This window comes from Rhipicephalus sanguineus, chromosome 2 (genome assembly GCF_013339695.2).
Source record: "Rhipicephalus sanguineus isolate Rsan-2018 chromosome 2, BIME_Rsan_1.4, whole genome shotgun sequence".
NCBI classification, from domain to species: Eukaryota; Metazoa; Arthropoda; class Arachnida; order Ixodida; family Ixodidae; genus Rhipicephalus; species Rhipicephalus sanguineus.
The window spans coordinates 156500133-156526453 of record NC_051177.1 but is presented as its reverse complement, the minus strand read 5'-3'; the positions used below and the strand labels follow the sequence as shown (position 1 = coordinate 156526453).

General features: G+C 47.5%; 2 protein-coding genes across 4 annotated transcripts in view; both read left to right on the top strand.

The window, feature by feature from the left end:
* LOC119383828 (uncharacterized) overlaps nt 1–26321 on the top strand; it is a 146760-nt gene that overhangs the window by 7220 nt on the left and 113219 nt on the right. The window lies entirely within an intron of this gene.
* LOC119383827 (uncharacterized) overlaps nt 4054–26321 on the top strand; it is a 54344-nt gene continuing 32076 nt past the window's right edge. Inside the window, exons 1-5 of one of the 2 annotated variants that reach the window (XM_037652113.2) lie at nt 4054–4095; nt 5068–5168; nt 8662–8679; nt 14014–14097; nt 25337–25453. In XM_037652113.2, coding sequence (XP_037508041.2) covers nt 4071–4095; nt 5068–5168; nt 8662–8679; nt 14014–14097; nt 25337–25453 — 345 coding nt within the window. In that variant the 5' untranslated portion in view covers nt 4054–4070. Of the gene's footprint in view, nt 4096–5001; nt 5169–8661; nt 8680–14013; nt 14098–25336; nt 25454–26321 lie in introns of those variants that run through there. The other variant, XM_049412679.1, reaches the window with a different exon arrangement.

Here is a 26321-nt window from a genome sequence, read left to right as displayed (position 1 = left end):
CAAGAAATGCCATTTCGCCAGCAAGTCCATTAAAGTCCTCGGTCATGTCGTGAGCAAGGACGGAACGCCCTGACCCCGACAAAACCGCTGCGGTGCTTCGCTTTCCTCGCCCTGAGAAACCTAAAGACTTGCGATTTTCCTTGGCCTCGCGTCTTACTTCTTCGATTTATACGAAACTTTGCCTCCATAGCTGCACCACTACACAAGCTACTTGTCTCCGGTACGCCCTTGAGTGGTCTCAGGAATGTGAATCGGCTTTTGACATGTTGAAGGTGCCCTCACGACCGATCCTGTTTCTTTCCCATTTTGACGAGGCTGCTCCGACTCTCCTGCACACAGACGCTAGCGGCCGCGGTTTAGGCGCCGTTCTTCTGCAGCGCGACAACTCTTCGCGAGAGCGAGTCGTTGCATACGCCAGCCGCGTACTCTCTCCAGCCGAAAGGAACTACACGATCGCCGAGCAGGAATGTCTGGCCGTCATCTGGTCGGTGCAGAAGTTTCGTCCCTATCTGCACGGCCGTCATTTTACTATTGTTACTGACCACCACGCGTTATGTTGGCTTTCCACACTCAAGAACTTATCGGGACGCCTCGGTCGCTGGATTCTGCGTCTTCAGGAGTATGAGTTCGATGTCATCTACAAGTGTGGGCAAAAAACATCAAGACGCCGACCGCTCTTTCTCGCTGCCCGCTACCTACGGCCCCCTCGCGCTTCCGCAACCGCCCGCATACCAAACACTGCGAGCCCACTTTTACATCGGTCCCCTCTCTGGCCTCTATAGACCACCTGCCTCCGACAACGACAAAATTTGCCTCTCGCCAGCTAGCTGACCTGTACTGTCGACGGATCATGGGCCATCTCTCTGGAACTTCTGTCCACTTAACGCGCGGCTACGTCGCCAACTCTCGCAATTTAAGCTCGACAACTCCGTGCTGTACCACCGAATTTACCATCCTGACGGTCAGCGCTGGGTGGCCGTTCTACCTCGCTCTCTCCGCTCTCACGTCCTCGCAGCCTTCCACGATGATCCGACTGCAGGTCATCTCGGTTTTCATAAAACCTACGACCGCCTTAGAATCGTTTTTACTGGCCTGGCATTACTAATAGCGTAGCCAGGTACGTCGGGTCCTGCACTATCTGTCAGAGTCGAAAACGCCCAACATCTGGTCCTGCCGGTAAACTGCAGCCTCTTCCGTGTCCCGCGACACCATTTGAAGTTGTAGGTGTCGATCTTTTCGGCCCCCTTCCAGTCACTGCCGCCGGCAAACGATGGATCGTGACAGCTGTGGACCATTTGACCCGCTACGCTGAGACATCTTCTGTGGCTACTGGTTCTGCTTCTGAAGTTGCCGATTTCGTTCTCCAAGCCATTATACTCCGCCATGGCGCTCCGCGTGTTCTGATCAGTGACCGTGGAAAGGCTTTCCTCTCTCAACTATTGAACGAACTTCTCCGATCCTCCGGCACCACTCACAAGACCGCTTCCAGCTACCATCCTCAGACTAACGGCCTGACCGAGCGATTTCATCGCACACTTGCCGATATGATCTCCGCCTATATTCAACCAGACCACAAAAACTGGGACGCGATTTTACCATTCGTCACTTTGGCCTATAACACAGCCATTCAGCGGACAACCGGCTATTCACCGTTTTACCTGGTTTACGGACGTTCCCCTAATTCCCTTCTGGACGTTTCTTTCTTTACCTCCAACGTAATCCGTCGCCATCCTCTGCCGAGGAATACGTTTCACGACTCGCCCAGTGCCGCCAGCGTGCTCGCCTGAATACCGAAGCCAGACAGCAAGACAGGAAGATTGTTTATGATGCAGCGCATCGTGCTGTCTCTTTCCGACCCGGTGACGAGGTCCTGCTCTTGACGCCTCTTCGCACACCTGGTTTGTGTGAGAAGTTTCAGCCACGGTTTATCGGGCCGTACACAGTTCTGGAACAGACTTCACCTGTGAATTATCGCGTGACGCCACTTGTAACCCCAGCAGACCGCCGTTACCGTACTACCGAGATTGTCCACGTCTCCCGCATCAAGCCCTTCATACGACGTTCCTCCTCTCCTTGACCTCCAGCGGCCAGGCTGGCCGCTTTCACGTGGGGGGAATTAGTGTGGGCATTTATTAGGCACATCTTCTTCATGTGTACATTATCACCATCATGATGCATTTGGTTATGCATCCTCATCTTCGTCGTGTATCAGCATCATCAGTGTGGGTTGATCGTGCCTGTTCGCTGCCGGGTCTTCGGGCCAAATAAACGTCTGCCCTACCAACACCTCATAATATATATATATATATATATATATATATATATATATATATATATATATATATATATATATATATATATATATATAAATTTTAAACGTGACTAACCAGCATCAGTTTCTAGATTTTTGTTGTAATTTTCACTGTTGCACCTCATGTAATGTGACGCACGAACGTTATGTGCCCTACCGCAGCATTCTAATCTAATGTGAAACGTTCATCGCCTCGGCTTTATTTGTTTGTGAATGCTTTCTTTAAATTGGGGATCACCAAGCAAGGACGGATATTGGTGATGGAAATACGTCGGTGAAGTCTTGGTCGACCCCGCCACAAAACACTTTCGTGTAAATATATTCTAAGGCAGCATTTAAAGCTGGCTGTGCGGCATTTATTCTTCATTCACTTTAGCAGAGTTTGTAATTGTAAGAACCGAGTGGTGGTTCCTCATGATTGCGAGTGTGTGGCTCAACGGGACAGACGACAAGAGAATATGCACGAATGAGTGTCAATCAACATTTATAGGAACAAGGAATTCTAGGGACGATGACACAGGACAAGCACACAGATAAACACACATAGATTAATCTGAAAGTCCTAACCGCGCAATGTCCGATCAAGGTTACAATAAACGAGGTCTCACGACTTGTAGACGACGCTGTCTTAAGGAGGGTCAGTCCACATGCGGCGACGAGTCTCGTCGAAGGCGATCCCAGGCACGCAGGTGACACGTCCCGTGTGCCTTACAGCAGGAAGACAAGGCCTCCGTAAGGCCTCTCGTTTGATCACCGCCTTGCGCTGTCCCAGGTGGCGACGCTGTTCACGAACTAGTGATTCCCGCACGCCGCCACAACAAGAGGCGCGCCCGGTACCGGTAGCCCGAGGCAGGTACCTCGGCTCTTCAGGCCTCACCAGGAACAGGCAGCAGGAGCTCCACGGACAGCGCCCTGGTCCGGCGCGTCGTTCGGCTAGCTTCGCTCAGCCCTCTGCGCGTTCCACAGGCGCCTCTCTTGTTTTCTTTTCTTTTTCCTTTCCTTTTTTTTTGTGCCGCCGCCGCGCGTGCCACCTGCCCCTGGCTCGCCTTCATGTCGCCCTCGTCTTCATTCTCATAAATCCGCACAAACATCTCCAAATTCCACCAAAAGTTCACAAACGTATAAATTCCCTTTACAAATTTCCTCCATTCACTACAGTAATGCTTTTTTGAATAGTTCATGCAGCCACATTTGGTGTTCCTAAAGACACCGCTGAAATTTCTCACGTAGAATACACAATCAGTCATGAAATTGACAGTAGTAACCCATTTTGAAGCTCTACGCTCGTTATAATCCATGACTTAGTTTCCGTTAGCGAGACGTTCCTTCTATAACGTGTGAGGGTTTGGGTAATCGTTGCTTTAGTATCTAAAGCCGAAAGAATTGGGGAGAAACCGCTTGATTGTGCGTTTTAACTGAACTGAACTTGCCTGATTGTGTTCGCTTTTATAAACATGAATTGAAATCGCTACTGTAAATAGCACGGCTGATAGAAGAGAACGTAAGGGATTTATTATGCACACAGTTATATTCACTTATTACAAAAACGAGGAGGGCAGCAAACTATTTTTTGAAAGATGAAGCTGACAAACACACTTCCTTTAGATGGTAATGAATGACGAAAGAGTGATGTAGGCTATGTTTTTATTATTGCGTAAATAACGTGGATAATTGCGCAGAAGCGGTGTCATATGCCAACTTTCGAAAATACAAATTATTTTTTTCAGGCCTGAGCATCATGATAATTGTGAGCTTTCCAATGCTTGCAACGTTATTTGCCACTGGTACGTATAGCTTTGAGAGTGCGGTACTGATGACAGCATGCTTAAATTGGTCTGTAAAGATTACTGCAGAAATTTTGTGAAGAAATTGCTTTTTAATTGCGAATCGTAGTCGGTGCAGCAACATTCAGTAGCCTCTTTCTCATAAGGAATACCCAAATGTATTGATTGTCGCACAATACAAAGAAAGGCGTCATCAATCACATTTACTCATCTATGCTAAACAGCAACGTCAATGCATATTTCACGGAACAAGATTGTAGTACGTATTCGCATCTATGCAGTATTGCTGTAAAACTATCATATAGGAAAAGAACCTCTTGCAACCTTAATGTGAAAGAGCAAAAAAATATCAGTCTGGTTAGAAAAGGGTCTTACCGAGAAATAGAAATGCTTGGCGCTCATTTCATCTACATAGATATAAAATCGGCACGTGAATAACTAGTCTATAGAGCTCAGCCGCAGCCCAGAAATTTACATGCGGACTTACGCCCAATTAACAATTCAGGCTTACTTGGTACGCTCTCATTTCGTTGACAATATAGCGCTTAGGCAAGCACAAACAGAGAATTAATTGCACTGATTTGCAGCGTCATTTCTGCGCCAGTTGCACAATTATAGAGATAAACGAATAACGCTCCGAAAGGTGATTCTACAGAAGTAAGGGAACACTCATGGTAATGCCTAACCTTGTCGCTATCAGTAACGATGATCTATGGAGTGTAAGGCGCGAAGACCACAACGGACAACAGGGAGAGTGCGCACAAACGGAGCGCCCGTGCTTGTGTGGCGCTCCGTGGCCCTCTGTGTCTGTGTACTCTCCCTTTCGTCCGTTAACCTCTTCGCATCCTACACTTCAATTGCTACATCCTCCACCATTTCTCTCTTAACATGGTGACAACGTTACCGTTACTGAACTAAAGGTATAAAAATTATCAGTGGAGCAAATGAACGTATTTTTTTCATTTCAAACAGTGAGAGGCACCAACGGTCAGGAGGCGCAGGATAAAGTCAATCGTTATTCATCCACTACCTGCCCTCCCGAGCCAACCCTTAAATCATATGCAATGCTGAAGGTGAGTGTACAATCTATTTTATGAGAAGGAGCCAATATTTTTGCTACGCCTTTATTTCTGCCTTGAAAAGGCCTAAGCCTTGCTGCAGAAATTTAAGGAATAGGGATCAAGCTGGTTAGGGAGGGGGAGTGCAGTCTTCATTGATGTCTGTTCTCCCTGTCGTCCTTCCGGCGCAGTACTGGTTAGGTCGCTCTGGTTCCCGGAAGTACACCATAAAGGCTGGCAATATCTCTGAACATCGGTTGGTCCAAGCTCCAGCGGAGGTTCAGTCCAGTCGCATAGTGTCTGAGGTCTTTGTGTACCGAGGGAACGAAGGGTCCTCTCCAAGACGGCCTCAAATGCCGGGCACGACCATAGAAGGTATTAAACCGTGCATTTAAAAAGACACGCTAGACATTGGGGACGCGAATAGGTATCCCAGTTGATGATGTAAAGCCTGGCTAGTGAAAACAGCGTACCAGTTTGAGTGCGGCGGATGGGAACCGCCTTTGTCCTGCATCGTTTGGTGATTGGTGTATTGTAACGTCCTTCGGTGTTACAAAGATGCGTGAGGGTGCGACGGCGCTAGTCGGGCTAGTGGAGCGTAGCGGAAAACCCTGCAGGGAAAACGATAGGTTGGCCCCAAGAAAGGATGCGGAAAATGAAGCTGCGCCTGCTGCCTAGCATAGGCGTGCGCACCGGGGGGGGGGGCGCAAAGTGTGCCCCACACTTTGACTTAATAAGGAGGAGGGCGCTGCGATGAACATTCGCCCCCTGAAGGGGAACCCTGCGCACGCATGCTGCCTAGTGTGTCATATCGTTCGCGGCGGTTGCTTCGCTGGCGGGAATCTATTTGATTACTACAGTGTGGCCATTCTCTCGTAAACGACCCACCATTGTTCGGATTGGTTGTACTATGGCATACTCAGGCCTACCGGAAAAGCAGGCGGTGTAAGCTACTTGTGAATACGTATCAACGTGTTACGTACAATGAGCTGAGCGTTGCTGTTGTTCTCTACAAGAAACGACAACGGATATTGCGATAAGTTCTAAGTTAGTGATGGTGTTATCAGTAGACGCCCGCGCGACCGCGGTGATAGCCGACTTTTCGTCATAGCAAACTATAGCTGCACTATTTTCAGAATGGGCAGCGTTAGTGTACAACAGTATGAATGACCCCGCACGCCACTTTGTGCATAGCAGGCGTCGCGAAGCAAGCGAAACGCCGTCAGCGCTCGAGGGCTAGGCACACCACTCAGTGCACTGCAGGTGTCGCGAACAAAGGGAGACCCCAGCAGCGCTCGAGTACTACGCACACCACTCTGTGCATTGCAGGCGTCGCGAAGCAAGCGAAACGCCGTCAGCGCTCGAGGGCTAGGCACACCACTCAGTGCACTGCAGGTGTCGCGAACAAAGGGAGACCCCAGCAGCGCTCGAGTACTACGCACACCACTCTGTGCATAGCAGGCGTCGCGAAGCAAGCGAAACGCCGTCAGCGCTCGAGGGCTAGGCACTCCACTCAGTGCACTGCAGGTGTCGCGAACAAAGGGAGACCCCAGCAGCGCTAGAGTACCTACGCACACCACTCTGTGCATTAGCAGGCGTCGCGAAGCAAGCGAAACGCCGTCAGCGCTCGAGGGCTAGGCACACCACTCAGTGCACTGCAGGTGTCGCGAACAAAGGGAGACCCCAGCAGCGCTCGAGTACTACGCACACCACTCTGTGCATTGCAGGCGTCGCGAAGCAAGCGAAACGCCGTCAGCGCTCGAGGGCTAGGCACACCACTCAGTGCACTGCAGGTGTCGCGAACAAAGGGAGACCCCAGCAGCGCTCGAGTACTACGCACACCACTTTGTGCATTAGCAGGCGTCGCGAAGCAAGCGAAACGCCGTCAGCGCTCGAGGGCTAGGCACACCACTCAGTGCACTGCAGGTGTCGCGAACAAAGGGAGACCCCAGCAGCGCTCGAGTACTACGCACACCACTCTGTGCATAGCAGGCGTCGCGAAGCAAGCGAAACGCCGTCAGCGCTCGAGGGCTAGGCACACCACTCAGTGCACTGCAGGTGTCGCGAACAAAGGGAGACCCCAGCAGCGCTCGAGTACTACGCACACCACTTTTGTGCATAGCAGGCGTCGCGGAAGCAAGCGAAACGCCGTCAGCGCTCGAGGGCTAGGCACACCACTCAGTGCACTGCAGGTGTCGCGAACAAAGGGAGACCCCAGCAGCGCTCGAGTACTACGCACACCACTTTGTGCATAGCAGGCGTCGCGAAGCAAGCGAAACGCCGTCAGCGCTCGAGGGCTAGGCACACCACTCAGTGCACTGCAGGTGTCGCGAACAAAGGGAGACCCCAGCAGCGCTCGAGTACTACGCACACCACTTTGTGCATAGCAGGCGTCGCGAAGCAAGCGAAACGCCGTCAGCGCTCGAGGGCTAGGCACACCACTCAGTGCACTGCAGGTGTCGCGAACAAAGGGAGACCCCAGCAGGGCTCGAGTACTACGCACACCACTCTGTGCATTGCAGGCGTCGCGAAGCAAGCGAAACGCCGACAGCCCCGTTGGGACAAGATAAGTCAGCCGCATTGCACGTGCCAGCCCTGCATGCGCGCAAGCTCCGATCCGACCTTTAAATTTACCTAGAAAAGTGGTGCTGCACATTTCGAAGTCACAGTCTTCGAAACACTCGGTATGTCGCATATTCTTTGTGCCATACACGGAGACATCTGTATTGGCTTATACAGGGTGCTCAAAATACGCAGCTGATCTTTTCGAAACTTGCAATAGGGCCAGAAATTCAGCAACTTCTGCAAAGCTCGAGGGCGACTAACTAGATGGAACATTTAAATCGAGGATCTTGCAGAACAATGAAACGTAAAAAACAAGCTCCATCACGCATGGACGCCTGTTGTCATCATCATCATCATCATCATCAGCCTGTCTACGCCCACTGCAGGGCAAAGGCCTCTCCCATGTTCCGCCAATCAACCCGGTCCTGTGCTTACTGTTGCCACGTTATACCTACAAACTTCTTAATCTCATCTACCCACCTAATTTTCTGTCGTCCCCTCGCGCGTTTGCCCTCTCTTAGAATCCAGTCAGTTACCCTTAATGACCACCGGTTATCCTGCCGACGTGCTACGTGCCCGGCCCATATCCATTTCTTCTTCTTAATTTCAACTACGATATCCTTTACCCCCGTTTGTTCCCTGACCCACTCTGCTCTCTTCTTGTCTCTTAAGGTTACACCTATCATTTTCCTTTCCATCGCTCGCTGCGTCGTCCTCAATTTAAGTTGCACCTGTTGTCATATAGGTGCATAATAAGCTCAGCAGAAATAGTTACGTTTCTCAAAGATAATTGCACGTGCAGACCACATGTCTATTGTAGCGATTAGCTGCTGGTTATTGTGTACAATTGCAGCAAATTTGAAGGCATGGTGTTGAATATAGATAAGTAGGCCATGTAAAGCTCCTGCAATGTAGGTCTAAATTGCGTTTCTTTATTTTCCAGAACAAAACGCTTGTCATGGTGAGTGAACAATTCTTTTTTTTTATTTATTTAGCAATAAACAAATAGGTTAATGGTCAAATTATTTGCAGAGTATGCTTCCACGTCGCTAGCGAACACGCACAAAGGACGAAAAGGGAAATCAATACCAACTAGCCCAGCTTAATGCATTAACGAGTTATTTGCAGAGAAAAACCTCTCAGGCGCGAGACTATGAAAATGGTTCCTTCCAATGCCGTAATGCTATGGGCGGCAATAGAATACGATATGCATCCCAAAAAGGCGACTTGGCTAGATTTATGCTTCAATTCATGAAGCCGACAGTTTAATCCCTTGAAAAAGCATACGCTTACCCATAAATTTTGTACATTGCCCCTTCAGCTTTTTCTCGAGGTTCACTGCAGCACACCACCTTACTTGAACGGGTGGTGTTTTAAAAACACTAAATCTCAATATATCCGCCGAGTTTCAAGAAGTTTCAACTAACGCCGATTAGAGAGGGCTGACTTTGAATGACATGCGCAGAAACGGAACTTCATTATACTTGTTGGCGACTTCAACGTACACATTATGCACCTTACGACCTAGCTTTGCCGTCGACTCTTTATATCACTTTATGTCAGTCAATTTACAATTTCTGGGACAACGCTCGGGTAGCGTACGGTTACTCACCCATACGATACCAAGGGCTTCTCCCACCTGTCATGTATCACTTCGTGGAGATGCGTGGATATTTTTACTACGTATTTTTGTGGCATAAAAGCCTAACAAATACGTGCCGATATCTGAGCCCTCACATTACTTAACAACTGCCGTTCTGAAAAAAAAAACAGAAAAAACTTCAAAAGTGAACTTCACCTTCAACAATGTTCAGTTTGCGCTGTTAAAGTTTAATTATTGTATAATAATGTATGCATTGTGGCATTTATTCAAAGTCTCTGTTCTGCGTTAAAGCAGTGTGTTTGTATTTCATGTAAAGGAACTACGCGGAAAGAAGTACTGCCTAAGTACTGGCAGTGCATGTCCAGACATTTTGGACATTGCCCCTTCAGCTTTTTCTGGAGCTTCACTGTAGTACACCACGTTAACTGAATGGGTGGTGTTTAAAAAAAAACACTATATCTTAATATATCCTCTGAGCTTCAAGAAGTTTAAACTAACACCGATTACAGAGGGCTGACTTTGAACGACATGCGCAGAAACGGAACTTGGTCGTCACTTCGTTGCTGAGTTGCAGCGACATCTTAGGAGACTATGTGGTGAAGCCACACTTCAGGGGGTTCTGGTTCAGCATCTTCCCAGAGAGGGCAAACTGAATTGAAATATGCAAAGGTAGAATTGTAAAACGATTGAAAACGGTTCGCGTTGGTATTTAAATGGCAGAACATGTGTCCTTCTGCTTTTGTGCGAACGTGAAAGTTTTTGGGAGGTCCGAAAGAGAGAGAGAGAGAGGAAGTGATTACGCGGGTCCAACATGTGTGTGCGCGTGTTCGTTGGTTCTTCCAATGGTGCATTGTGTTGTCATTTTATACGTCCATCTGCGTAACTAAGCTTCCATCCAAGTGCATATGCTTCTGCTTGTGCGTGCAAAAGGGTAATGCGGGTACATGCGCATGCGCGCCACTATGTGTCTGATTCGCAGTGGCTTCAAGTAGATTAGGGTGAGGAATAAATGCGTAGAGGAGCATAGAGAAGATGGATTAAGCTGTAGAGCAGTATAAATAGTACATCACCGTTAATTCATGTGAATAATAAAGGCTTAGGGTGGATTGGGGCACGCATTAATGCTTACTGTAGTAGAGACAAAGTGGATTAAGGAGGGTTAAGGTGTGGGGCAGTGCGGAGAAGTTCATCAGAGGCAATTGAAGTGAATCTCAGTGGCTTCAGGCAGATTAATGTGCAGACTAATGCGTAGAGTGGTATAGAGAGGATGGATCAAGGTGGATTAAGGTATGGAGCACTATGAGGTAAAAGATCGAACTTAATTGAAGTAAACCACAGTGGCCTAAAGTGTATTAATATACGTATTATTGCGTAAAGTCATATAAAGCGAATGGATTAAGGTTGATTAAGATGTGAAGCAGCATGACATACACCTCAAATGTTTTTCAAAGTGTAACAGAGCGGCTTAAGGTGGAATAAAGCGTAAAGGGGTATGGAGATGATGGATTAAGGTGAATTGGAGTGCGGATTAAGGTGTAGATTAACACAAAAAGGTGGATTAAGGCGGATGAATGTTTTCATTATTACAAAAAATGTGGATTAAGGTGCGAATCATTTTGAAGTACTATAAGAATGTTACTTGAAGTGAGTAAGAGTCGATTAAAGTGGAAAAAAGTGTGAAGCAATATATAGAGGCTGTATTAAGGTGGATTGGGGTGCGGATTAAGGTGTAGATTTACACAGAAAAGGTGGATGTAGGTGCGATACGATATAAAGAACTATATCAATGTTATTTGAAGTAAGTAAGAGTGGATTAAGGTGCATTAAAGTGCGAAGGGGTATAGAGATGATGGATTAGGGCAGATTGAGGTACGGGTTAACGTATAGATTAAGTTAAAAAAGGTGGATTAGCTGCGATGCGATATGGAGTACTACATCAATGTTGAAATGAGTCAGAATGGATTAGGGTGCATTAAAAGGTGAAGGGGTTTAGATTTGATGGATTGCGGTAGATTGGGGTACGGATTAAGGTGTAGAATAATTTAAAAAAAGATGGATTAAGCTTCTTTACAATATGGTGTATTTTTCGATGTTGTTTGAAGTGAGTTAGAGCGGAATAAGGTGGTAAATTCAGGAGTAGTATGTAGAGGATGGATTAGGTTGGAGTGGGGTCCGGATTAAGGTGTAGTATAATACAGGAAAGGTGGATTAAGGTGCGATACAATATCGAGTACTATGTCAATGTTATTTGAAGCTAGTCAGAGTGGATTAAGGTGGAGAAAAGTGTGAAGGCGTATAGAGATGATGGATGAAGGTGGATTTGGTGCGTATTATATATAATAAAAAAGGTGGAATAAAAAGTGAAGCAGCATGACGTACACCCTAAATGTTATTTGAAATGTAACAAAGTGCCTTAAGGTGGATTAAAGTGTGACGGGTTATAGAGATTATGAGTTAATGTGGAATGACGTGCGGATTAAGGTGTGGAATAACAGAGAAATGGGTGATTAAGGTACGATACAATATGGAGTACTTTACCAATGTTATTTGAAGTGAGTGAGAGTGACCTAAGGTAGATTAAATTGTGGAGTACCATGAGAGGATAGATTAGGGTGGATTAAGGTGTACAACTTGAAAGAAAAGATGGATTAAGGTGGATTAAGGTATGGAACACAGCTAAGTATTGCATAATTGTTTAAGTGGATCAAACTGGCTTAAAGAGGATTAGGGTACGGATTAACGCTCGGATTAATTTAACGAAGATGGATTAAAGTAGATTAACTCATCGAAAAGAATGTAGCCTTGCATAATTGTTATTTGACGTAAATCAGAGCGGCGTAAGGTGGGATGAAGTGTGGAGTAGTATAGAGAGGATGGATTAAAGTGGGTTGAGGTGCGGATGAAGGTGTAGACTAATACACAAAAGTTGGGTTATGGTGCGATGTGACATAGAGTATTATATAAATGTTATTTCAAGTGAGCTAGAGTGGCTTAAGGTGGACTAAAATGCGGACTACAAGAGGGGTAAGATTAGTGTGGATTAAGAGGCGGATTAAGGTGTGGAATAGTGCAAAACGGTGGATTGAGGTGTGATATGATATAGCGCACTGTATAAATGTTATTTGAAAATTAGTCTGTGTGGATTAAGGTGGATTAAAGTGTGGGGTACTATATAGAGGAAAGATTACGGTAGATTGAGGTGTAGAATAATATAGAAAAGTTAAATTGAGGTGAATTAAGGTATGGAAATTATGGAGCATAATTGCTGTGCTAAGTGGATAAATGTGGCTTAATATGGATTCGGACGTGGATTAACGTTCAGATTAGTTAATCGAAGATGGAATAAGTTAGATTATGAGTATTGCAGAATTGTTATTTGAAGTGAATCAGAGTGGCGTAAGGTGGATTGAAATGTGGAGTTGTATAGAGAGGATGGATAAAGGTGGATTGGGGTCCTGATTGAGGTGTAGAATAATATAGAAAAGGTGGATCAAGGTAGGATAAGGGTGCGATGCGATAGGGAGTACTATATAAATGTTATTTGATGTGAGTAAGAGTGGCTTAAGGTGGATTAAAGTTTGGATTACTATAGAGAGGTAATTTTATGGTGGAATTAATGCTGGATTAAGGTGTGGCAATAGCACAGAAATGCTTTTCGCAAGAGCGTGATAATTTAGAGACGGCCAGTTTTCCGAAAAGCACGCTTGTCTTAGTATGTGAAGTGCTAATATCGATTAAGAAGGGGTATATACGAGCCATACAAATAAATCAAAGACACAAATTTTCCAGTAATCCATCTCATTCAATAGACTGAGCACGGAAAAAAAGACAGCTAAGCAGTATGGCGGGGGAGTTTTTATCCCAAGTAACTCTTTAAGCATGGTGAATGTGTAATCTCGTCAGTCGACCCGGACTGGCGTCAAAGGCTACATGTACTATAAAGCACAACAAGCAGTTTGTGCAAGGCCCAATAAGTGGAGTTTATGTCATTGTACTGTCATGTGGTAAAAAGCACTACGGGTAGACAAGGCCTGCACTAACGTCCGTCTATGAGAGAATCACACCGCTGTAAAGAACTCCACTAGCGCGAACCTTGCTGCGCATTGCAAGACATGTAAGTGCGAGCGAATGCTTCATAAAACAGAGGCAATGTAAAAAAGCCCTAGTGCTTGAGCAATTTAACATATTGATTATTATATTATTAAAAGTCAGTGGCTGCGTCAGGAATAACTTGCCTGGTTCATATCACCAGAGAAGGTTAGTTGTAGAGTTTTTGCCAAAGTTGTTGAGGTCATATTTATCTCACGTAATTTTTCCTCTATTTAGATAGCACTTATATCAATGTACTTTCTAAATGCAGTTGAGCGTTCTATTGTTACGGATGAATATGTTAACCCTAACAATGTTGATTACATTTGCACGTACTTACAATATGTAGCGCGTCAAACATGGAAGCTACACCTTCATAATACATACTTTACGTACTTTCGTTTTCGTTATGGGCGACTGCTGCGTAAACATAAAGAAAACGAAATGTTTCTTTATTTGGACGCATAGATACGGACTTATTATGTCTTAAATATATCGAAATATTATTTACTAAAATATTAAAAATTATTTCTCACGTTTCACGCTGTAGACAGCATTGTGTTTTTTTGTAACAAACCTCTGGAACCATCATTTGTTTTTCAGATACCTGTAGGGCCCATTGCGACATGTTCATGTCAACAAAGCAACGGTACTAATTGGACAGCACGAAATGGGGAACCCTGCTTAGTACGTAAACATTATTTCCTTGATACCGTTATGCATACCTCCACCAGAATGACCCTGCGCTATTTCGCCAAACTTCAATCTTTCTTGTGGGCATGAAATAGACCACGTCGTTTGTTGACATGTAAATAAAACATCAGTTGGAGCATATATAAAACAAATTAACTCAGGAAATATGTCAATATGTATTGGCTTAATCAAATATTTGTTACTTTTCCACATGAATGCTGTTTTTATCTAGCAAACATAGTGCGCCCAAACATGTTTGACTCATTTTTCATTAAAAATAAAGCAACGTATTTAGAGCTCTAAAATTTAATGATGAAGGATCGACAACGGAACAGTGACGCCCGTGACAAGAGCACGACGAGCTGCCTTCAAAAGCAAGAAACGTGCAATGGCGATGATAGAATGACAACACCAGGCCATACTGACAACTCTGTGTTGTCACTGAAAAGACGACTCTAGAATAATGCCCATCCAGTCGCTACAATGGCAGAGAACGACTACTTGCAGGAGTCGTCCCTACGATATTTCTATAAGGTATAATTGAGACAAGGATGTCGTAATTCTATACCTTACTTCACCTCAGTATCAAGTGACGTCTGATGACTTTCCCAACCTCCAGCTTATACAATGAAAATAATGCGTTTTCAAAAGACCTCACCTCAAGGTTCAGTCACTGCCAGTCACCTTGCTTCAGTCTTATTATAGAGGTCAACGTCTGGTTTTATTCACCCCAAATTGAAAAGTCGAGTGCAGTGTTTTATATATGTCGAACACGCTTATCGAAACGATATGCGAAAAACGGAACTACGAAGCTCATTCTTGCAATGCAGCAATTTCAAAAGTACCGTTTTCGTTATTTACGTGGCATAGCCAGCATAGCAGAAATTATCGACGATCAATTTGCCGATGTGGAAATAATGCAGGCTCACATCACCACTACATATATGCATACTTTTTTGTACACCGTGGCCGAGTAATGAACTGTCAATTAAGTCCGACATATATCTTACGAACGCTTTGAAACGAACGTTAGTAACACTGCCTCAACAAAGGACGTTTAAGGGCGCCGAATGCTGTCTGCCTATATGACATTTAGTCGTTGTTCTGGCGTGTTTTCTGGCGCAAAATCGATAAGGCCCATGCTGCGCCAAACACAAGGTGTTGGTTTTTACCAAATGTGGTAGCTATTATAAATGGTTAGAAACATTCTCGCAGAGAGGTCTTAGAGTTTGTGTAACATTTCCGTAGCTTTCAAAATCTGACGAGATCTTCTGGTTCTATGTTCTCTCTGATGAAAAGGCAAGGTAAAATAGCCTGCTTTGCTTGTGTAAGTGAGGAAAAAGCTGTTGGAGGTTCCAGCTGTTGTTGAGAACATAGAATAAGAAATTGATTCACAAATTTTTTTTCACAGTGTTTACACGTTGGTTTTTCTTCTCTTTGCAGCGCACAATTGTCCGTAAGCTGTGTACGTAGAATTCCTAGTCGGCACAGAACCATTCGTACGAAACATTCCCTGCGTGTGCAAAATGTTCATTGAACGAGCACTGCCTATACCATGAATTTGTAATTTACATTTTAATGCCAGAGCGTTAAAGGGACCCTGAAACGGTTTTTTGAAGTTTTGTCAGCGTTTAGGCAGGAGCATCCCCAAATCATTCGCACCAGAAATTAAGCGACGCACTGTGTACCAAGGCCGCTACGGAATTTATATCTATACCCTCCTTCTCACCACTCCCTTGCACCCTCAACTCACAGACACCCTGACATCGCCGGCGATCGCAGCGCTCTCATGAGCGCGCTCGACGGTTTGAGCTTCGTCCAGCCATGGCCTCAGATATTGTGCGCCGACGGGTTGTGCGCAATCTCGGAGGCCCAACAAAGACGAAGCTCGTGGAGTGGTTGATATCTGCTCCGACAGGTGCCGCCACACTACCAGCACATCTTATTTTATTCTTATGTACGGCGACAATCTGCAAAAGCATGCGGACAAACAAAAATAATTCGAGAACGATCACCAATAAGCGTAAACTCGGGCAATGTGGTTGTGTCTTCAGGGGTGAAGTTACAGCCACAAAAACGTGGATCGTGGCGTTGAACGGATAGCGATGAGAGCGACGCTCATTGCAGCGATGAGCTGAAGGGATTCCGCTCGCCAGATGCCTCACGAACATTGCACGATGTCGCAGCTTCACAAGTCACCAATTGCTAGAAATTGCTAGATACGTGGTACACAACAAGGCTAGGGCAATTAATGATGTCTAAGAAAAGAAACCTCGAGATAAACATTGTCGCTCAGCTCACGTCAACACAGAGTACGTTGTAACACAGGCAGACGACGCTCGCTGCCCACAGGAGGTTCAGTGAAGTGTACTGGACATATGCGATCAGATCAGCCGCCTGTGTGACGTCGCGCTTGCAGTACAACGCGCACTGGAAGTGGGTGGTTTGAAAACGCGTTTGGCTGAGCCGCTGTGATCGGTGGCGAATCGCCGCTTTAAAGCCTTGTAATAAATTACACAGTTTACGCACAGAGCTTAAATCGGCCTGTAAATGATCCTTAGGACTTGCTCTACCGGCTCAATGTGTTCGTACAAAATCGTCAAAACCGTTTCAGGGTCCCTTTAAAGAGCTCGTGTCGCAGAAATTCCGCTGTTGGCGTCGTTTATTGTGAGCGAAAAACCGAAAAAAGATGCAAATAAAGAAATAATGAAATACGTTGGTTCGAGTGGGAATCAGAACCCCGACTTCTGTGTGGCAGGCAGGTGCTTTACCATGAAGCCACGTCCTTGCTCGAAACTGTTTCAGAATAAAAAGATACGCTACAGGAATTGCACGTCCCTGCCGGCGGCAAGTTGTCTTTTCGTCCACTTTACTTTCTTCACATTTATATCCTAATTATTACTGATAACGTCTCCTATACTTTCCTTGGCATTATTGTCTGTTAGTTCTCATTAATATTGTGTCTAACAAAGAAAAAACGAGCCCCTAAAAGCCACCTTCTTTCCTTCATTCATAGCAAGGGTCTCGTTCTGCCAGACTTGATGCCTTCAGGTAGTATGCGAGGGATTATTGGTCAGCTGCCAGCTTGTGAAAAGATCACGTGCTACGTAACGCCAAAAAGGCAGAAAAAGTGTGCTCGACACTCGCCCCCATGGCTGCGATCGGCGCTAACACTCCTAGGTTTAAATGCACATATATAACCTCTAAAGTGGACGGGGAGATGACTGCCGCCGTAGCTCAGTGGTGGAGCATCAGACGCGTTATTCGAGGATCGCAGGTTCGGCCCCTGCCGGCGGCAAGTTGTCTTTTAGTCCACTTTACTTTCTTCACATTTATATCCCTATTATTACATATAACATCCCCTATACTTTCTTTGGTATTATTGTCTTTTAGTTCTCATTAATATTGTGTGTAACTAAGAAAGAACTAGCCCCTAAAGGCCACCTTCTTTCCTTCATACGTAGTGGGAAGAGCATCCTTAACATATGCAATATTGCGGGCAGAAGCGTAGAATCGCATCAGGCGTCAATACATGTCAATTGCGCAACGAGGGCTTCATTTAAAGGCCCAACAATTACAGAGCACACAGGCATAATTAATCATAATTATCAGCAAGGAGATCAACGAAGTGTGCAGCGGCGCAGTAGCGCGTATTGCCTTATGAACCCGCAGTGGGTATTTCGCTAATTTTCAAAAGAAAGATATATAGTGTAGGGGGCACTTCGCAACTGTACTTGCAGTGCACACTCTAGGGTAGTTCGAAACGGCCAATTTGACGAGCACGGACTCTCCTTTCTATGAGGCACAGTCGAGGTGTCCTTCGAGAAGTCAGGCTAGCTATTGAGAATGCCATGTGAACGGGGTCCGAATATGATATCGCGTTCTGTTCTTGAAAGCAAAGCTCAAACGCCCTGCAAGTTTTTTTTTTTCTTTTTCTTATCTCACCTTAATTTCTGTTGTTTACTTATTGTGTACTGGAATGTCGCTTTGCAGTCGGTAGACGACATTTCTAAGTATTCAATGTATTTTTATCGTGCCATATATTCGCATTTATCTGTCCTATACCCTTCCCTTATACAGATACGGCTTGGAACCCGCCAGAATGTTATGGCTTTCCTGGTTTTGCTTTCTTTTACGATATTTTCCAGCATGAATACTACGTTTGAAATTCTGAACTTCTTAGGTGCAAATGATTGAAGCTGCGCTGAAAGCATCAATGTATATAACTGCATTGCGGCTGCCGTCCTGTATTGCTTTCTTGATTGCTTTGTATAATACGAAAACATAAGCGGAAAAATGAAAGCATGATTTCGTAGGTGTGTACTCTTTTTTCCACTGTACTCCCATAACTCTGCATTTTACGTGTTCGTGTGTTTTCGATACATCGGTGTAAAATTCTGCGAATTATCGGTATTTTCCTTCATTTTCTAGAATTACTATGTGAAGTATTCTTTCGGTGTTTCATTCTCCATGAATATTGTTAATGTAATATTACAGTTTGCGTGCAGGGCTTTCCACGGCGGTAGTTCTCGGGGCATCCCAACGCCAGAAATACTCTTGAGGAATGCTTAGTTTCCGACATACCTCTTTTTTTTAAGGGGCCATGAGACTCAATTTTCGGTTGTGATCTGTGTTGTATGGGTGAATCTTTGTGCGTTCGCACGCAAGCTAGCGAAACTTTTCCGCATTTTGTCGAGTAGTTAATTTATACTTGAATATTTTTTATAAACACGCGAGCCACCTGAGAGTCGTGCAGCTCTGGCGCACTCGAGAGCCCTGACGTAACAATTAAGCTGCTTGCTGTGCGAGCGAACGATACTCCGCTTTTGTGACTTGACATTCATCGAAGTCACCGATAGCCTGTTCAGTAGACGTCACTGCGCAGAGCAGCCTTGGATATTTTGTTCAATTTACATATAAGACAGAGCCGTAGCCAGAGGGTGGCACACAGGGCATGTGCCCCTTCCGATATTTCTTTCTGCATTGAGATACAGAACACACTATGGCCCTCGACCACACTTGCCAGCCTCGACCACACTTCGGATCAAGGACGTCCCCCACCGAAAGAAATTTCTGGCTAAAAGCGCCTCGAGTTAGACGGCAATCAGTGGTATGCGATGTGATATGTGAATCACGTGGCTATGCTATTCATGGGTTTGTCTGCATGACACCATACATAGCTATGTTAGGCTTTACCCTCTTCTCTCCTCCTTCCCCTCCTCACCCTCACTTCCTTTTCCCAGATCCTTACTATACCATACTATACATTGGTATGCTATACATGGTTCTGCCTGCGTGACGCCATACGTGACTACGCTATGCTTTACCCTCTCGCTCTTATTTACCTCCTCCTCACCCTCACTTTCCTTTCCCTCACCCTTACTATTACATTGTATATCTTGATATGCTGTACATGGTTTTGCCTGCTCGACGCCATACATGGCTATGCTATACTTTACCATCTCCCTTCCTTATTTTCCTCTTCCTCATCCTTACATCCTCCTGAGCCTCATTTCCCTTTCCCGCCACCTTACTATGCATAGCTATGCTATACATTGTTTTGACTGCGTGACGCCAAGCAGCGACATAAGGTGGCATCGTACTCCCTTCCTCTTCCCCCTTACGTCCTCCTTTCTCTCCTCCTCACCCTTACTTCTCTCATGAGCGTCACTTCCCTTTCCCGTCCCCTTACTATACATGGCTGTGCTATAGATGGCTATGCTATACGTAGTTTTACCTGAGTTACGCCGACATGAGACGGCGATGACTGCATACTATGACACCATACGATGAGACCATACGACAGCCCGGGCCCCTAAAGTGCTTGGCACTTAATAATACAATAAAGCAACCTCGTGGACAAACAACACTTATAACAGTGAAAATTTCAGGTGCTTCGTGGTGATCTTTTTATATGCACAATAACACTGAGACGAGGTTTATTGGCGATGCGTTCCTGTGGTGACGCTTTGAACAAACACAGCCAGTCGGGGCAGAGCACCGTCCAGAAAGATGCCAGCGACCAGCAGCGCGCGGCGAGAGTTCGCGATACTGCTGACCGGCGGCGCGTCTTCTTCTTTACAATTCGCCCCCGCCGAAAAAGAGCCATCCTGGCGACCTAGGAGTCTGGAGGTAGAGGGCTGTGGTATGGCTTGAGACGTGCCACGTGGACGAGGTCACGTCCACGCCGGCGCATGTCGTCAGATGGGGAAACTGGCTCAATGATAAAATTCACCGGGGATGTTTGCTCCAAAACACGGTAAGGCCCTTCGTACTTTGGGACGAGTTTTGAGGAAAGCCCAGGAGTTTGGTAGGGAACAGCCAGCCATACTCCAGATCCAGAGGAATAGCTGGGACTTCGAAGTGAGTCGGCGTTGTTTTCCTTCTGGCGCTGTTGTTCTTGGGATGTAAAGGTGCGCGCGAGTTGGCGGCACTCTTCCGCTTGTCGGGCAGCTTCGGACACAGGTGGGCATTCGGAAGCGTCCGGACGATATGGTAGGAGAGTGTCGATGGCGTGCGAAGGTTCGCGGCCATACAGGAGGAAGAAAGGTGAGAATCCCGTGGTAGACTGTGTCGCGGTGTTGTATGCAAACGTTATGAATGGAAGAACGCGGTCCCAGTTACAATGATCAGATGTCACGTACATCGCGAGCATGTCACCGAGGGTGCGGTTGAATCGTTCGGTGAGCCCGTTAGTCTGCGGATGGTATGCCGTGGTCCGTCGATGAACAACGTGGCATTCGAAAAGCAGAGCTTCGACGACTTCTGAGAGGAAGGCTCGACCTCTGTCACTAAGGAGTTCCCGAGGTGCGCCATGTCGAAGGATGAATCGGCGTAGGACGAAAGACGCTATGTCCCGCGCTGTGGCACTTGGCAGCGCAGCAGTTTTGGCGTAGCGTGTCAAATGGTCCACAGCGACTATGATCCACCGATTGCCATCCGGTGTCATCGGAAGTGGGCCGTAGAGATCTATGCCGACGCGGTCGAAGGGGTTGGCAGGGCACGGAAGTGGCTGCAAGGCTCCAGACGCGCGTGAAGGCGGTGATTTGCGACGCTGACAGTCTGGGCAGCACTGAACAAATTTTCGTACAAAGTTGTACATGCCGCGCCAGTAGTAGCGATGGCGAATACGTTCATAGGTTTTGAAAACTCCGGCATGGCCACATTGTGGATCGTCGTGGAAGGCAGCACATATTTGTGATCTTAAGATGCGGGGAATGACCAAGAGCCATTTACGGCCTGCGGGAGCGTAGTTCCGTCGGTGTAGCAGCCGATCACGAATGGCGAAATGGGCAGCTTGGCGTCGGAGAGATCGGGATGCAGGAGTGGTCGATGCTCCAGAAAGATAGCCGAAAAGAGAAGCGATCCATGGGTCACGGCATTGTTCAGTAGCAATGAAGTCAATGTCGAGAGATGTGACTGAGTTTGTGCAGTTCGTTGCGCAGGCCGAGTCTGGAGGTAGAGGCGAGCGCGACAAGGCGTCCGCGTCAGAGTGCTTGCGTCCGCTGCGATAGATGACGCGAATATCGTACTCCTGAATTCGGAGTGCCCAACGGGCTAGTCGGCCAGACGGATCTTTCAACGTGGCGAGCCAACAAAGGGCATGGTGATCCGTTACCAGGTCGAACGGGCGACCGTACAGATACGGGCGGAACTTGGTAAGCGCCCATACTAGAGCTAAGCACTCCTTTTCAGTGGCGCTGTAATTGGTCTCTGCTTTTGTCAGCGTGCGACTCGCATAGGCGACGACGTATTCGGAGTAGCCGGGCTTACGTTGGGCGAGGACAGCGCCAAGGCCGACCCCACTAGCGTCTAAATGCACTTCAGTTGCAGCTGTTGGGTCGAAATGGCGAAGGATGGGAGGAGAGGTGAGCAGACGACGGAGCGTAGCAAACGCGACGTCGCACTCAGGAGACCAGGAGGAGAGGTCTGTGTCACCGCGTAGGAGCTGGGTCAACGGCGACATGATGGACGCGAAATTTCGGACGAAGCGCCGGAGGTAGGAGCACAGTCCGACAAAACTTCGAAGCTCTTTAATGGTAACAGGCTTCGGGAACTCGGCGACGGCACGAAGTTTCGCAGGGTCGGGTAGAACACCGTGCTTAGATACTATGTGGCCTAAGATGGTCAGCTCTCTCGCGGCGAAGCGGCACTTCTTGAGGTTGAGTTGCAGTCCAGCGTTGGTTAAACACGTCAAAACATGTCTGAGCCGATGTAGATGGGTAGGAAAATCGGGAGAGAAAACGACAATATCGTCGAGGCAGCATGAACACATAGACACCTTGAGGCCACGCAATGTGTTGTCCATGAGTCGTTCAAACGTGGCACGTGCGTTACAAAGGCCAAAGGGTATCACGTTAAATTCGTACAGCCCGTCAGGTGTAATAAAGGCAGTTTTCTCGCGATCAGCTTCAGCCATCGGAACCTGTTGTAGCCAGAACGTAAGTCTAAGGACGAGAAGAATTCTGCTCCTTGAAGGCTGTCAAGGGCGTCGTCGATGCGCGGCAAAGGATAGACGTCCTTTCGCGTCACCTTATTTAAGCGACGGTAGTCGACGCAAAAGCGAATAGACCCGTCCTTCTTGCGAACTAGCACGACAGGAGATGCCCAAGGACTGTGGGACGGTTGAATAACGCCACGGCGTAGCATATCTTCGACCTGGTCGTTGATGACTCGACGCTCTGCAGCAGAGACGCGGTACGGTCTTTGACGCAACGGCTGGTGCGAACCGGTGTCAATGTAGTGGTGGACTTCCGACGTGCGGCCCAACTGCGGCTGAGAAACATCGAACGAAGTCGAGAAGTGTTGGAGAAGTCGAAGAAGCGCGGCGCGTTCTTCGGCAGTCAGGGTATCGGCGATTGAACTCGTGAATAATTCACTCGACGAGCCCTCCGGTGTTGAAAGGGCAAGAAGGTCGCTTGAGTCAGTATGACACGATTCGTCTGGCATGTTCAGAAAGAACGAAGAGTCAAGCTCTTCCACGCGACCGAGACATTCGCCGACAAGCAACGTAACCGGTGCGGAGAGGGGATTGTAGACAAAAATATTGCTGTGGCCGGCAGCGATGTCAAGAGCAGCAAAAGGCAGTGGGACGGCTCTGCGGCTCAAGAAGGTGTCGGAAGGTGTGAACAAGACCGTAGCATCGTTGAGGCCACCGCAAAAGACAGGGACAACGGCAAGTGAGGCAGGCGGAATGTCGGTGTCCTCGCGCACGACGAGTTTAGGCAGCTGAACAAGAGCGTCGTGGAATGGCTCTGCACACAGCGGCGAAAATTCAACTTCAGCGCGTGCACAGTCGATGACGGCATTGTGACGTGATAGAAAATCCCACCCGAGGATGACGTCGTGCGAGCAAGCAGAAAGAACTATAAACTCCACGACGTACATAGTGCCTTGTAAGAATACGCGGGCAGTACAGGCTGCGAGAGGTGTGATGTGCTGTGCGCTGGCCGTGCGTAGCGACATTCCAGAGAGCGGTGTGGTCACTTTGCGTAGTGAACGGCAGAGCTTGGCGGCTATAACAGAAACGGCTGCGCCGGTGTCTACAATGGCAAACGAAGGAACACCATCGACAGATACGGCAACTACGTTAGCAGGAGACGTGCGAGGACTTGGGCAGTTCGAAGATGGCGCAGTTCTTGCCTCTTGAACTGCGGCGTTTAGTTTTCCTGGTTCGAGGGTCCGGGTCGGCGACGCATTGGGGAGAGCGATCGCCGTCGTGGAGATGGTGAGCGGCGCGACGGAAAGGCAGGGAGGTCAGTGTAAGCATCCGGTGGTGAGGGTCGGGTCGGAGATGGGCGCATGGGATGAGCGCCGTATTGGAACGGCCGGATAGCGTCACTGGATGTTTGAAAGCGACGGCGACAATATCGCGCAACGTGCCCTGGAGTACCGCAGGCGTAACAAATGGGGCGATTGTCAGGAGTCCTCCAAGAAGTGCTCACTCGCGGCTCGGCCCAAGATGTAGAAAGAGGTGCAGATTGGTGGGAATATTGCTGCATAGGTGGGTAAGGCTGCTGGGGAGGCCTACGCACCACCTGGGCATACGTAAGAGGTGAGGCTACGGGTTGCATAGCCGGCGTATATGTAAGAGGCGCGGCCACGGACTGCTGATGGTGAGCGACGGGAACAGCTTGAGCGACCTCTTCGGCAATAACAGTGCGGAGCGTTGGCGGCAGACAAGAGGGCGGCTCCTGTGTGAAGGGGACCAAGGAAAGTTGACGAGCAACTTCTTCGCGCACGAAGTCCTTGATCTCCTGAAGCGTCGGCGAGTGCTCGGGAACAGTACCAAGACTCGAGAGCGAGTCGGCGTGCGATGAAAATGGCCGAGTCAGGGCGCGCTGCTTCCTCAACTCGTCATAACTTTGACATAAGGTGACGACTTCCGAAACGGTGCGAGGATTCCTGGCCAGGAGCATCTGAAATGCGCCATCGTCGATCCCTTTGAGGATGTGCTGAATCTTGTCAGACTCAGGCATGGCGGCGTTGACACGGTTACAGAGATCGATGATGTCTTCAATGTAACTCGTGAACGTTTCGGCCGTCTTCTGCGCTCGAGTGCGCAAGCGTTGTTCGGCGCGAAATTTGCGGACAGCGGGTCGGCCAAACACTTCAGCGAAAGACGTCTTGAATACTGACCATGTCGGGATGTCGCTTTTGTGGTTGTGATACCACATTTCGGCAACGTCAGTGAGATAAAATACGACATGGGTCAACTTGTCGGCGTCATCCCACTTGTTGTGCGCGCTCACCAGTTCGTAGTTAGTGAACCAGTCTTCTACGTCGGTCTCATCGGCACCGCTGAAAACCTTGGGGTCCCTCAGCCGAGGAACTCCGGTGCCGCTGCCGGACTGGGCGGACGGGGCCGGTTGGTCGACGTTGGTTGTCATGACGGGCGGAAGTGTTCTGCTTCGCAGCTCCAGGTTCAGTTGACGGGGACCCTCAGCACCCTCCACCAATTGAGACGAGGTTTATTGGCGATGCGTTCCTGTGGTGACGCTTTGAACAAACACAGCGAGTCGGGCAGAGCACCGTCCAGAAAGATGCCAGCGACCAGCAGCGCGCGGCGAGCGTTCGCGATACTGCTGACCGGCGGCGCGTCTTCTTCTTCACAACACATTTGTTCGTTGCAAATATAACGTTTTGATCCAACGTTATTGTTAATGTAATCTCTATTGTGAAGCATATTTCAACGAACATTCTGAGATTTTTTTTATTTGTAATGACTTTTCAGACTCTCGCGCTCGGTTATAACGAAGAATGGACTAGAAAATATGGTACATGCAATAACGGAACTTGCGTGTTGACTGTAATACCCCGTGGATGTTCGAACATTACGTCACGAAAAGTCGTAAGTTTCTTTTTCAATTCTTTATTCACGATTCTGCCACCTAAAGAATGCCTCATTACGCGACCAGAAGGGGCTATATATTACGCAGTGTTTGAAGATACATCTCAGAGACGCAGTGATTAGCTGCTGAAGAGAGGTTTGATAAATCCATTCAGGTATATTCTCTAGTTCACACATAGTATCCCGCAGATCGCAACTATAAAGAAAAATTTGGCAGATCCCACGTACCGTGGGAATCGATGTTATGCGAAGCATGCGCGGGATGGTGATTGGCGTAATTTTTCACATTGAGCGAAACGTTACGGAATGACGCTATAGAAATACGGAAGGGGTATATGCACACTCATATGTTGACTAGTCGCATATCTATTATATAACAAGTTGTTTACAGTTGCGTAACGATGGCAACAGCAACATGGGTGTTACCAACACCAGGCGCGGTAAGCCGATATGTAGTGCTTACATTCTTCCTAACTGGATAGCGAGAATCTGAATAGGACAAAGAAGGAACACAGATGCACAGGACGGGCGTTACTCGCAACTAAGCTTCATTCAGGAAAGTTTCCCTAGATATATGCACAGCCGAGTGGCACGCGCAGGCGCACTGCACGTACGTTACTGTCACAATTACAGTTGTTATGCTTATACTTCTCCGTTATGACGCAGAACGCAAGCAGGTTTCACGAACCCGTGTGTATGTGTAGAAGGGGTTCTTGACAGTTCTTGAACAAGGTCATCATCACCGTGATCAGTGAGCACCGCTGGACCGAACTTGTTAATCGGATCTGTTCGTAATCGCGGCTTTGAGGAGTCTAAATGCAGTGAAGTGCGAGGTGTAGTGCAGCTGGTGGAAATCCTGGATGGCTCT